Source organism: Pteropus vampyrus, unplaced genomic scaffold, assembly GCF_000151845.1.
Source record: "Pteropus vampyrus isolate Shadow unplaced genomic scaffold, Pvam_2.0 Scaffold28, whole genome shotgun sequence".
NCBI classification, from domain to species: Eukaryota; Metazoa; Chordata; class Mammalia; order Chiroptera; family Pteropodidae; genus Pteropus; species Pteropus vampyrus.
In genome coordinates, this window is record NW_011888809.1 from 8,828,868 (window position 1) to 8,842,698 (window position 13,831).

The window sequence follows — 13,831 nt, forward strand, 5'->3', positions numbered from 1 at the left end:
CTGCAAATTTATAATTGTAATATGTAAGCTTTGGGTTTTTTTTTTTTTTTCAGAATTAAATGAATTAGTGCATTTATATAAATTGAGTTAAAATTATTTATTATTGCTGTGCACATGGCACTACTACGAGTTGTGATGGATGGAAAGTAGTATTTACTGGAAAGGAATACGTACTTTTCATGCGGAGGCAGAATATTTACTAAGAACTTCAGAAAATCATAGATAACTCCAGGAAAGCGTGAAAAGAATATACCACCTGTATGTTATCATGAGGTTAAGTTGGAGTAAGTGCCAGATGAATTGTCCAGTCATAGGTAGTGGGAATTCAGAATGGGGAAAAAGCAGTCTCACTTGGAATGGTCACAGACACATCTGTGAGAAGCAGTAGTTTGAGCTTGAAAAGATGGAATTCAGGTAGGTAGAATATCGGCGTCTGAGAGTTCGGCCTCTGGAACTGGACTGCCTGGGTTCAGCGTTTTGGTTGTGTGACTTTGGACAAGTTACTAAGACATTTCTGTGCCTCTGTTTCCTTCACTGTAAAATGGAAAGGATGATATCGGTTATCTCTCAGGAATGCTGGATATGTGCGTGTACGTGTGTGTATATGCTCAGACTTCACATTTGTCCTCGCACATAGGCAGCACCGCATAAATGTTAGCCACGGGCTGGGCACAGTTAGCAGCTTTGATAGTGTGTCAAATGCCCGTTCAGCTCAGGCACAGATGTGGGAATACGCAGGGATCTCGAAGGGCGACAGTGAGACAGCCTTCCTGTGGCTTGGGATCTGTGTGGGCATTGTTTGTGGTTTCATGTGGCGATATGAATCAAAGATAAAAAACATTCTTCTCTAATTCTTTTGTTCAAACTCCGTTAGCACTACAACCTTATATAGGTTCAGGGTTATAACGTACATTGGTACAGTTTATGAATGTTTGGTACATTTCATTAGCTTCGTAGCTGATAAATTCAGATGTCATATACTTTTATCTTTGTCCTAGAAGCCTTTTCCGGTTTAATTAATAAACCAAAGGAAATTTGTCAGGTTCTGGTTGTCTTTAAGTAATAGTAAATAAGGGCCTCGCCATTCTCCCTGCTGCTTCTGTGTCAGTCTAAGTAACAGAGTGAAAGGGAATGACACTGACTGGATTTCTGTCATCTTACTGCGTGCGGGTCTTTGTAAACATGTAGTTTCGGGCCTCCGCAGTTTGGGGATGGTCCTCATCAATGCGCAGTTGGCTCTTACACCTAGATCCTTCAACACCACCACATTTCATACTGGTTCCCTCTCACCGAATGAAGTTCTGGCAGCCCTGAGTCTGTGGTTTCATTGTGGTACATGGAAATTGTAATTCACCAATTTTAAGTTGAGCCCCTGTTTTCCATAGGTGCAGTATTACAAATATGAAAAATCATCACAAAAATAAATAAAACATATGCACTTAAAATATTTGTTATAGGTATAACGCCAAATGCTGAATGTAAAAGTTATTACATAAATATTTTGTTTGGGGAATTTTTTTAATGTTGTCCATTTTAGCTTGTTATTGTTAACCTATAGGCTATTGAAATTGGGTTTGAGGCTGCCGTTTTTTCCTAGTAACTTATCTTGTAGCAAGCATAGATATTCCTCATTGTTCTTCAATGTCTCTCAGAATTTAGGATCATCTGTCCAAGTGACAGGTGATAGCGGTGGTGACGTGTATATTCATCTGTTGTCTCTTGTTTTTTGACATTAAACACCTTTGTGAAGAGCAGCCTTTCTCAGTTATTTAAGTAACTCTTCTGAAAAATTCTATGGGTCTCCACAGGAGTTTGTGGCTGTCTCGTAAACTTTAATGATTTTACAGACTAGTTCTCCTTAGAAATAATCAAATCATCCCTTGTGCGTGATTAAAAATTCATTTTCAAACTTGGTTTTAAGCATTTGGGAGAGAGATGATGCCTCGTGGAAATTGTTACTTATTTCAACTCCATAAATCAGCTCATCACATTTTCTTATTACTATTTATTGCATTGGCCAGTTGCCATATACTTAGGATGGTGTCGGTGGAGTTTATTGCAGTTGTTAGGTATTTGTAAATATAATCGTTGATATGATTGTTAATATGGTACTGCTATTTACCATAGAGTAGATTTGGAAATGTCAGCCAGTCGCATGGGTATTTCACGCCCCATGAAAACCCTTGCTGGTGTTAATAATAATTGATGCTTCTTTTGATGGTTTAACACTTAACTATGTTCCAGGTACTGCTCTAGGGGCTTTGTATAAACATACTATTTTGATCCTGTCCAAATCCAGATGAGGTTGGAATGATTATTATTCTTTTTCACTAATGAGGAAATTGAGGCACAGGCAGATTGAATCCCTTGATAAGGTTATTCAGCTCTGTGGGGTGGAGTCACATTCTAACAGAGGTTAGACTTCTGAGAGCATACTCTTAATTATGATGGATTAGAATTCAAGAAAATATTGGCTCATCTCTTCATTTCGGGCAGGTACTATTACGGCATGTACTAAGTAGATGGAGCCGGGGAGCAGCTGGGTCCCAGAGATTAAGCCAGGGGTGGGGGGAGGAGGATCCTGAGTCCCAGAGGCTGGCGTTTGTAGTCTCATTTCTTTTGTACACATTGCTAACATCGAGGATGCCGGTAAGTTTGAGGATGTGTAATTATTCTCTGCTCTATTTTATAAGGAATTCTTTAATTAAATTGAACCCCATTGGTGCAGCAGAGAACTCCAAATGATGCCTTTAGCTATTTTTCTTTCCAATTTGGTATCTGAGCGATAACTAGCTTTTTGATTGGTTTCCCTTCGCGATTCAGATCAGTGTGACTTGTTCAGTGATGTTGACCATAGGGTAGTTATACATGTAGGCCCAAGTCATTAGTTTTTGTCTTTTATTTACCAGAACATTTTCTTCTGTGCGAAATAATAGAAATAAATATAACTCCACATCTTAAAACCAGTGCCTAAAAGGCGGCAATTAGTAGTAATTCACTGTCTGTTTAGCTTTTGTTTCCAGGGTATAAGACATGAATAAAAGAACTTTTTGTAAGTTTTTTCTTGATAAAATTTCTTTGAAATAGAACATTTCTATTTAGTGTGAGAAATAATTGGTGGGAGAAAAGTTGAACATAATAGAACTTGTTATATGCATTCCTTCCCTGCTGACATAAATGTTCTCTTTAAATGAAACCAGCAAAGTTTATTTTTTGGAAAGAAACAATGGAACAGGGTTCTAATATAAAGAATCCTAAAATTAAACAAAAACAGTCATTATTTTGTAAAGAGATAATTTTAAGTTTACTGTGCACTTTTTTTGTGTGTGTGTGGATGATGCATTTACATTTTTAAGACTTCCAAACCAAGTGGAAACAATAGAAGAAAAAGATGAAATAAAGTATGTAAATGTTGTTTTGTGTTTATAGAACTTTAGATTCAAAGTGTAAGTTTTATAACTAACCAAACTTTCTATAGTTTTTTTTTTTTTTTTTATAAGGAACCATTATGTTTTCTAGGCTTCTTTCTTTTTTTTGAACCATAATTTTACCTTATTTAGTTATTAATTTACATGACGTATTTTTGTTGTGAACAGAATTAATGAACAAGATTTCTCTGAATTTAAGTATTCTATCATTTTGCTTACCTTATGAAAGAATAAGTAGTTAAAATATGGGTGTTTTTTAGACGGTAATGACAGAACAAATCAATTATTTTGAAATATGACAAATAAGATTTAGGGAAATATATGTTCTAAAATCTTTTTTCCCCCTGAAGTATAATGATATGTCCAATTATCTCTATTGTAGATACATGCCATTACTAGTATGGCCTGCTCTTTCATCAGAGGTATTGCACGTTAAAGCAATTTATTCTGTCTGGACCATAGTAAGAGATCCGTACATGTTAAAGATTATTACCATAGCTGATCATCACTGCTATATTACTAGTAGCACTGTGATTATTGCGGTTGACCCTCGAACAGTGCGGGCGTTCAAGGCACAGACAAACTACATCAAGTCCTCCGCATACGTACATTCCCAACCACGGGTCAGAAATGCTCTCTCAGCAGCGATCAGCACACGTAGAAATGCTTGGTCGTGCTGGGCCTTGAGATGCAGCGAAACACTGTACTAACCTAGCGCTCTCTTAGGTCTGCTTTTTGGAGTGGGCCTCTGAGTGGACCTTGTCTTCAGCGTGTATTATGATGAAAATAGGTATGTTTTCTTACCCATTTCCATTCAGTGAAGCATAACAAAGTTTCACAACTTTTTAGTTTTTTAATACCAAATAAATATCGTTTTGCTGAGAGTCCCACGGCATCGCTAATCACTTTAGTAATAAACCTTGTATTTAGTATATTCTTCGTACAGAAAATACAAATCTCAACTTATGATGCTTTTTTCTAAAATTGTTGTAGCTTATGGAACTATGTCTGCATTCATTAGAAAAGACAATAATAGTTTGTTATGTTTATTGTTTTTCCTCATTCCTCAATTCTTTGCTATAATTTATTCTTATGTTGGAAGAATGAGCATTATCATCATTGTATCCAAATGTCCTTTTTTACTTTTCAGTGGTCTCTGATGAACTATTAGTTATCGACAAGGAAGAAAATAAAAATAGTTTTTCACTTGGTAACAAATGAAATAGTATGATTATGACATCCATTCTAAATAATCATCTGTATGATTCAGAAATTTAAAAATATGAACTCAAACGCCTTCAGAAATGTGTCTCTGTTACTTAGTTTGCTAGGACATTGCATTCTAGTTAAAATGTGGGTAAAATGCTGTGTTTTTAAAATGCCGTATAATAAATTTCTCATTGCATATGTCTAATGGGGAACTTTGGGTAATTCGCACCAACAATATCTGCAGGGGTGCTGGTGACCAACACTGCCCATTTCCAGGTCTTCTTAGTTCCCTTTTCTACTTAAAAACCCACCAGTGGACTCCTGTTATCTTGTACATGAGTACTAATCTCTTCATCAACATAATTTTCAAGCGTTTATGAAGTGTTTGTTGTGCAAGGCATATTTTATCACCTAGTAGGATAAGAGAGTACAAAACATAACCTGATAATATACAAGAGCATCATTCTTTCTCTGGGGCTATGATACATTTTAGGAAAATGATACTATTGATACTCAGAAATATGAGAGAAAATGTTTTATTGAATTATTATATAATAAAGGCAGTTGAAATTTGATTTAAAAATTTTTGTCTTTATTCTTAATTCAGAATTTTTCAGTTTTCATGGTTCTTGGGATGTAGAGCTAAAAGGGACCTTAGAAATAATGTTCGAAGTGTTTCACTTTAGAAAGTCCCGTGCCAGACTGCATAGCTAGTTAAAAGACAGATGTGTTCTGTTTCCTTTGCCTCCTGATTTGTAGCACATGGCTCTGCTGTGTTACCATACTGTTTTTTATCTCACTTTTCTCTTTCAATTTATTCTTAATTTTCTTAATCAGGCCTTTGCCTCTTTTAGATTCTCCTGTTATGTTTTAGTGATATTTTTAACCTGCAAAATCATTTCTTCACTCTTGCTATTGCCTGTCCTCTCTGTCTGTCTGTGCCGTCCAGTACGGTAGCAATTAGTTACGTCGCTATTTACATTTTAATTAAAATTAGAGTTCTCTCTCTTAGTATCAGTGGCCACATTTCACGTGCTTTATACTTATACGTGTAGCTAGTGGTTGCATCCTGTGATCATAGGAAGCTCATTCGTAAGCTTTTCGAAGGCAAGGGGCCATTTATGTTGGTATTGACATAAAGCATGGGGTCTTTGTAAACGTTTTGGGACGTGTGAATGGGTACGTACCCACACCATCCATTAGTTTATTGCCAAATACTTCGTTTAGAATTCTCCTTTTTGACTATTTTATGAAAGAAGAGAAATCATCAATTTGGTATTTTTAACTTACATTTGTATATGACGTGTATCATGTACCACCTTATGTACCATAAACAGGAGTCTTGGAGATTTAAGGTGCTAGAGATACATTTTGCTTCGTGTCCCTTGTGTAGCCAGTCAGTGAGGTAATGTGTATTTTAAGTGCTTATGTATTTTTTTCTTTTACTTGAAGTTATGACGGCGACTCGTTGATGATCATCCCTTGGCACGAACGTAAACATCGAGATAAAGATTGGTGTGAGGAGTCCGAGTGCAGGTGAGAATTGCCCGCAGAAGGGGGCTTCATTCCTCTGTGGCACAGATGGACGGAAGGCCCCGTAGGTGCCGTGTGGTGTGCGAAGTTGGTCCTTGACTTAGAGAGTTTGAGTGAGGCTTAAAAAAAAAACCTTACTCTAGTTAAGTAAAGAATTTTTTAATGAAAAAATATTAAATGCTACAGAGGAATTATTCTAAAAGTGACCCTTATTCAAACAACTCTGTTTCATTTTGAGGTATTCCTTTTCACTCTTTGACATACACAGGTAATTTTTTTTATAGTTTTTATGGTATGCATGCAATTTTGTTCTTGACTCAGTTTTAATTTTCGGTTTTATAAGATTTAACCTCGGAAGGCCTCAGAATGTGGAGGCTTCAAGGAAAGGGGTGGGGATGAGGTATGGACTGAAACGTCGGATAATACTCTGTCGCCGTTTCTCCTTCCATGTTTTCCCTACATGAGAGCAGAGGTTTATTTTTTGGACTCGTGGATTGAGCCAGAGAAGCTCCAGATTGATCCAGAGAGCTTCCAGATTCCTGGACAGGATGAGGGTGGAGTGATCGGGTGGAAAATCGGCATTTACTGAAAATTTATAACCCGAATCTTGAAGCTCTGGTTCCTTTCCCCCACCCTGCTCCTAGAGTGCAGGGACATTCACCGAGTAGAAGTTTGGAGAGTTCTTTTCTGGAGAGATGGAATAGCCTCCAAGAAGAAGCCTTTAGACACTGAGATACAGTCCCAAGAGGTTAGTTCACTATTAGGTCACAGTGAATCCAGCAAATGAACAGGTCCTGCCGTACCTACAGTGCTTTCTGTACACCTGAGGCTCAACTTCAGCAGGCAGAGCAGATGGACAGGAGAGGCAAAACAAGTAGAAAATGTAACTGAAAGACAGGTCATGTAAAAAGAAGAAAACTTCAAAAATTATAATTAATATTGCTTGGGAGATAAGACGCCGTGTTTGTGAAATAACAGTAAGATTTTATAACATAGGAACAATGAACTAAGGGAACTTTGAGAAATTAGAAAATATAATGGTACAGAAAAATTAGAAGAGTTGGAAGATAAAAGCAATGAACTTTACTAGAAGTTAGAGTAAAAATAATGAGCTAGACAATAAGCGAGCAAAGATAAAGAAAAGGCTAATATGGAAATTACAGGCATTTTAGAAGGAGACAACACAGATATTAAAAGGGAGGAAGTTATAAGAAATAATTCAGAACTATTACTCAGAATTGAAGGTTATGAGTTTTCAGATAAAAATGCCCTCTATACTAAAGCATACCATCATGATTTTCCAGAATATTAGGGATACAGTCTTCCAAAGAGAAAACATGAATTCAGTTTTGATCTGGTTTGAAGTGCCTGTGAAATGTCTGGAAAGCAAATAGATTTGGAGCTTCTAAGTGAAGTCCGGGTCAGGGGTAAAAACATGGTAGTTGCTGTGATGTGGGTGGTAATTTATATTTTAGAGTTGAAGGGAGAGTACAGAGTGAGAAGAGAGCCGGACTGAGTCTTCGGATGAGCTGTTTAATGGCCGGCTGAGGAAGATATTCTAGCAAAGGTGACTGAAAAGGAGCAGCCATAAAGATGAGAGGAATCAGACAGTATTGCATGCTGGAGTCAAAGAGAAGCGTGCTTCCAGAGGGGAAAGTGGTCGAATTCCATCAATTGGTGTTGAGAGGGAAACAAGGACTGAAAAATATATCAAAGGACTCAGAGTTGCTTGTAGGTAGGTGTTTTTCCCTGCTGCAGCAGGGCAGCTTTGAAGGGAAAATTTTAGGGGGAATGACGGGGCTTTTCCACTCTGGGGAAAAATCACTGGTCAGAATGTTATTGGCAGTTGTTACACTAGATAAATAAAGGCCACCAATTATAGGCACAAGGGGTTGTCCAAGGCATGTGGATAAAGTGCCCAAATGTTTATGGGCTTTGTGTCTGGTCGTATATTATAACTACTAATAATTCCAATAAAAATAATATCTATAAGTAAAAATTAGGATTAGGCACCTATTCTGTGCCAGAGTTCTCGCTGTCCTTTATATTATTTTTAATAATCTTGCATAGTATCATTCCATTTTTATGTGAATAAAGTGAATCTTAGACCACCTTTCACTTATTTAGACAACGTCTCTCAGCGTTGGCATCGTGCTGCAGCCTCAGTTCTGACTCCAAAGCAGTTGTCTTAACACATGTCATTTACCGCCCACTTACTGTAGATGAATGAATGTCCCTCCTGGGACACAGCATTTTTCCCTATGTCTCTGAAATACATTAAGTTAACTCTTTTCTTTTTTAGTCCTTAACCGTGGAAAGTAATTGGCCGGGATCATCCTCTAAAAAAACTCGTAATTTGCGATCCCTGTGTGCCTACCTCTGGGCGTTTCTTTCTCACTCCTGATGAGGCGTGGTGTAGTTTCGTGTTTTGCAAATGCTCTGGTAGTATTGTGTTGCTGACACCTGCCTACTAAAGGTATTTTGTTGACAAATAAGGCATGTTTCTATTTCTTTTTACGAACATGGAAAACATGGGTTTCTTATATTTGCATCAAAATGGCCTGGGGATGCTTTTCATAAATGGCCTAGCTAGACATCACAGGTCATTTTGATCTAGCAGGCCTATGGCACGTACCCAGCCGTGCGCATTTTGTAAAAGCTTCCCAGGGTGATTTTCATTTCGCTAATACTCGTTTGATTGATTTGTGGCACAGTCGTGATTTGTTCTCCATTCTCATTTTTTAAATTGGGAAAACCGATAGGAAAATAAGTGTCCAAAAAATGTCCCATTTATCTTGTAACTGTGTACGTACATATAGGAAAACAGGCACACACGATCACAGCCACACATGCGTACATGCTCCCCGTCTCTAAGTGCTTTCCCTCTCTTTCACAAAATTATAATTTTTTCCAGCGTTCCAATCACCTATTAATCATTCCTTTTGTGCTTTACAGAATGGCGGCCGAACCGAGTCTCCAAGATGAGAGTGAGTTTTTGTATGCTGCACAGCCCGAGTTGCTGAGGTACAAGGCAACCCAGCTCGCGGTCGAGGATGTTATAGACTGGTATCAGACCAGGGCGGAGGAAATAGAGCATTACGCTCGACAGGTGAGGGGACAGTGACAGCTGCTGCTCGGTGATGCCAGGAGTGCTGCTTTGGATCCTAAGGATTCAGTGCATGTAGTGGCTGCTAACAGTGGTTGCAAGGGATGAATGAATATTTCTTACCACCTTCGTTTATTTATCCTTTGCCTCAGACTTCTTTGTGGCTTTTTTTCATTATCAAAAAGCAAATAAAAGTTGTTCAAAATCTTTCTTATAATATAAGCTGTAAAATATGGTCCATGCTGTTCCAGATTTTCCATAAATTTTTAATAGCTTAATATCATATTAATTTAAAAGATTATATCAACCTAGAAATGCTTGATTAGTCTCCTGTCATGTTGCGGTAATGCAGTTCATTGTTTTGCATTTCGGGAACCCTGTTCGCAGCTCTGCTTTCTGATGTTTGTCTTAAATCCAAGCCGACTTTCCCTCAGTTCCCATGCGCCTTTACTGAGCATAACCCTTTATGGAGAAGGGGCGTGGGAGAGGGATGAGGATCGTGCCGACGCTTCGGCTATCTAAATACTCGTCGTGACTCTTCCACTAACACACCTTGCGACCGGACCCGCTACTTACCTTCTCGGTACCTTGATTGTTTTCACGCTTTAGTTCTTATGCCAGGGTCAGCGAGAACAAAGAAAATAACACTGGAGAGAACATTAACAGTTCTGCTCATCGGGTGTTCTGCAAATGTAACCAATAGTTGTCTTCATCTTAGAGAACAGAAGTTGGCAGTTCTGAGCAAAGAATGGCAGGATGCACTGCGAAATCTCCGTCAGGGTCTGGCCAGTGGATGCCTTTTTCTTCCTTCTTGCGGTCGTGGCTTCGGACCCCCTGTCCTACCATCAGTTTTTCGTTGTACGGGAAGGGTGATTCCAGAGGGTCTGATGAGCAGCAGTTCTGTGGAAGGAATGTACAGCCCTTTGTTTAAGTTTCTTTGTAGTGTATCTGGCATGGCCCTGTGTCTCCATTTGATAGCCTTCTGAATTTCTGCTCAATCTAATTCCTATTTTTAGTATTCATAGAATTGAAGATGAATTATTTGCTGGAGCTGATGGGAATATTATAGACCAAACTTTTGGGGGGTGGCCAAGAATATTTATGATGGACTTTCCAGGATTTTGAAGATGGCTGAGGACCATAGTAGCAAATGTTTAGAATCTTAAGATGTTATGAAAAGAACCTCTGGAGATGATGTAGTCTAATTTTCTATGTGATAAGTAGATAAACTAAGGTCCACAGAAAGGAAAGTGAGCAACTTGCTCAGGGATATGCATTGACAGAGCCAGACAAAATCCAGGTCTCTCTATAATATTTCTTCTAGAGCCCATATAAAAAATGAACAATTACACACATCTTAATTGCTGAGAGCAAGGTAAATTAATCTAAAAAAGGGGTTCTCACACTCATAGTATCTTTTTTGTAGCAAAAATATTTTGTAGTACTTCCTTATTATCCTGATGAGAAAATCATAGACATCTTATTAATAGAAAATTTCCAAAAAATAATTTATAATGACTTGATTGCAATAATAGGACAAATAAAATATGTAAATGTTGAGTCATGACTATACTAGGAAGTAAAGTCAGTGAGAACTCACTTTGAAGAAAATAGTTGAAGTTGTAGATTTAATTATGTTGTATTGTTGGAGTTAAATACCACAAATCACTGTCTGGGATGTGAACAACTCGTGGTAAACTTTTTAACAAAACAAAGTAATATCTTCCCTTTATTATATAGTTGCTGCATTCTAGGAAAGTTCTGTGTAAATTAAACCATACAAAAAAGAGTTTTGTTTAAATGAAGTTGGGATCTGGACTCAGCGTACTATAACTAGGTTTTTCATGACGTTTGAAGGGTAGGTGGGGTCAGGACAAGCTGGTTATGTGGGACCGCCCTGCCTGTGTGGGACATCCAGCATTCTTGGCTCTACCCCCTTAATGTCAGTAGGTCCCACTGATTCTTGTGATCGACAGAAATACTCAGATTTTCAGAAAGCCGCCTGGTGGAGAGTTATATTCCCATTGAGCCCTGTCACCTTAGACCAATACCTGGCGTCTGGAAATGACCCATTCATATCGGTCACCTTAAACAAAGGCATTTTTATTTTGCTAACATAGGAGAAACTCACTTGGTGAGAATTGCTGAAGAAAGCTCTCAAGTGAGCCAGGAAGGCACATTTTTGTACAAATAAATGCAGGTCGTTTAACTTGTATCTAGACATTTTTAAAGATTCCAGTGGCATCATATGATTTATAGGAATTTTACAAATGCATGGAGTTTCCTATTGTCTCTGTCTAATAAGAAAAAGGTTTCTGTTTGGATTGGTTTTGCCTGTGGTGTTTGTGGTTTCCTAGATGAACTAGATAGAGCTTTTTGAGAGCAAGGGGAAATGTCTGTGTGAGTGTATTCATATATACTACTCTTAAATAACTGATTTCTAGATATCTGTTATTTGAGCTAGAAATGAGAATTCAAAAATTTCTCATGTCTGTAAAAAGTTTGGGCAGCCAGCCTCATGCATTTCAAAAGATCACTAATTATTCTCCAATTTGTAGTATTTAAATATTTTGTAACCCAGATTGACACAGAAAGTACTGCATTACCATAGACCACTTCTTACCCTGCTCCCCACCAGTTATCTCTGTATTAACATCTTGCATCTGAATGCTGCATTTGTTACAATTGATGAACCAGGATGTCCTTTGTATAATCATGCAGTGCAGTGTTCTTCAATGCTAAAAAGAAATGAGCCATCAAGTCAAGAAAAGACTTAGAAGAACCTTAAATGCATGTTACCAAGTGAAAGAAGCCAATCTGAAAAGATCCATACTGTATGATTCCGACCGTATGACATTTTGAAAAGGCAAAACAGTGGAGATGTGAAAAGATCGGTAGTTGCCAGGATTTAATTGGAGAGGGACGAATTACTGGAGCGCAGAGGATTTTTAAGGGAGTGAAACTACTCTGTATGGAGCCATAATGACGGATACCCATCGTCATGCATTTGTCCAAACCCATAAAATGTGCAGTACCAAGGGTGAATTCTAATGTAGCCTGCATAACGATGTGTCAGTATAGGTTTATCAGTTACAACAAATGTATCACTGATGTCAACAGTGCAGGAGGTTGTTGGTAAGTGGGGGCTGGGAGTATATGGGAAGTTACTATACTTCCTACTAATGGTTGCTTTCAATCTAAAACTGCTCTAAAAAATAACGTCTATTAAAAAAAAACCCAGAACTTTCTGAAATTAAAAGTTTTTAACAGTCTAATAATTTCTAGACATCCTTAATTCTTTTTTGAATAATTAAGAACAATTATAAAGAAAGAAAAGTGATTTGGGGATGCTTTATTTAGCTTCCTTCTATTCTTTCTTTTGTCTCTTTCATTTATTTAAAAACACTTCTAACAGTTATTGTTCTTTAGCTTCATTTTCTGTATTGATATTTCGTGTGGATTATGCTATGATCGAAGTGAAATCTAACATAGTTTTATCTTTTTCATTTTTAGAGATTTAATTGATATGAGACTTCTTTTTCCTTAGTGCCTTAGCAAAACTTTTTTTTGTTGTTGGCTTAGGAAAATGTGTATAGCGGTGATATTTATCCAGCGAGGGCTTGGGGTTGGTTGTATAATTCTTTAAGTCGCATGAGAGCCTACTTTCATTTAAGGTGTCAGTTATTTGATTCTAAATCATTCTTGCTTCAATAAGTATTTGGGAAAGCCACAAATTCAAAGTCGATATTAGAGAAATGAATCTGGATCACAAAATTGGTGACTATACATTGCTAATGTGCTACGTGTTCAGACTTTTAGTTGCACAAAGTTACGTTTTAGGCATCATTTTTCTCATGCTTTCTGAAAAATCATCTGAGGCAGGGATATTTTTTAATTGGTATACAGGTCGATGGATTCTTACAGACATGAATTATATTTTTATTATTAGACATCAGGTAAAAAACATTTATCTGATGAAGTGTTACCAGGTCACTTCTGTTTTGCCTCATGCCTTACCTGGCTGTAGTTTTTCTCCTCATATTTATTTGTACCACTCTTTCCGGTTGAAATGCATTTCCTTTTCTCCACTTCATCTTTCCCCATCAGTACCTGCATCTTCGAAGGGCTTTGGGTGGACCTTCGATATGCTCGATGTGTTTTGTGTGCAGTCCGTGGCCGTTCTCTCTTCTCTGCTCCTCATTCCCTCATCATTCTCAGCAAATTCGAGAACTCACTTCCATTCGTCTTTACTTTTGCCCCTTTTCCTTGAGGAAGTGGTCTCTCTTCTTGCTTTCAAGCTACTTTCTTTCTGTACCTGGACTCCGGATTCCATCGTCCCAACCTGCTCGGGCTCGTTCTTTCAGCCACCTAGTCTCTCTCTCCCTGAATTTTCAGCCTCTCCCCAACCGTGTCTATTGCCCTTTTTTTTTTTTTGGACATAAGGTTCAAATCAATCCCATTTTATAAATAAAACAACAACAAAAACAAAGTCCCATTCTCCCTGGCTTCTGTTCGAGCTGTCTTCTTTCCATCACGGCTCAGCCCGGCACTAGTC

At 37.9% G+C, this 13,831-nt stretch overlaps 1 protein-coding gene across 1 annotated transcript in view; it reads left to right on the top strand.

Annotated features, from left to right (window-relative positions):
- NBAS (neuroblastoma amplified sequence) overlaps positions 1-13,831 on the top strand; it is a 267,834-nt gene that overhangs the window by 81,801 nt on the left and 172,202 nt on the right. Inside the window, 2 exon segments of the mRNA XM_023528505.1 lie at positions 6,090-6,173; positions 9,126-9,279. Coding sequence (XP_023384273.1) covers positions 6,090-6,173; positions 9,126-9,279 — 238 coding nt within the window.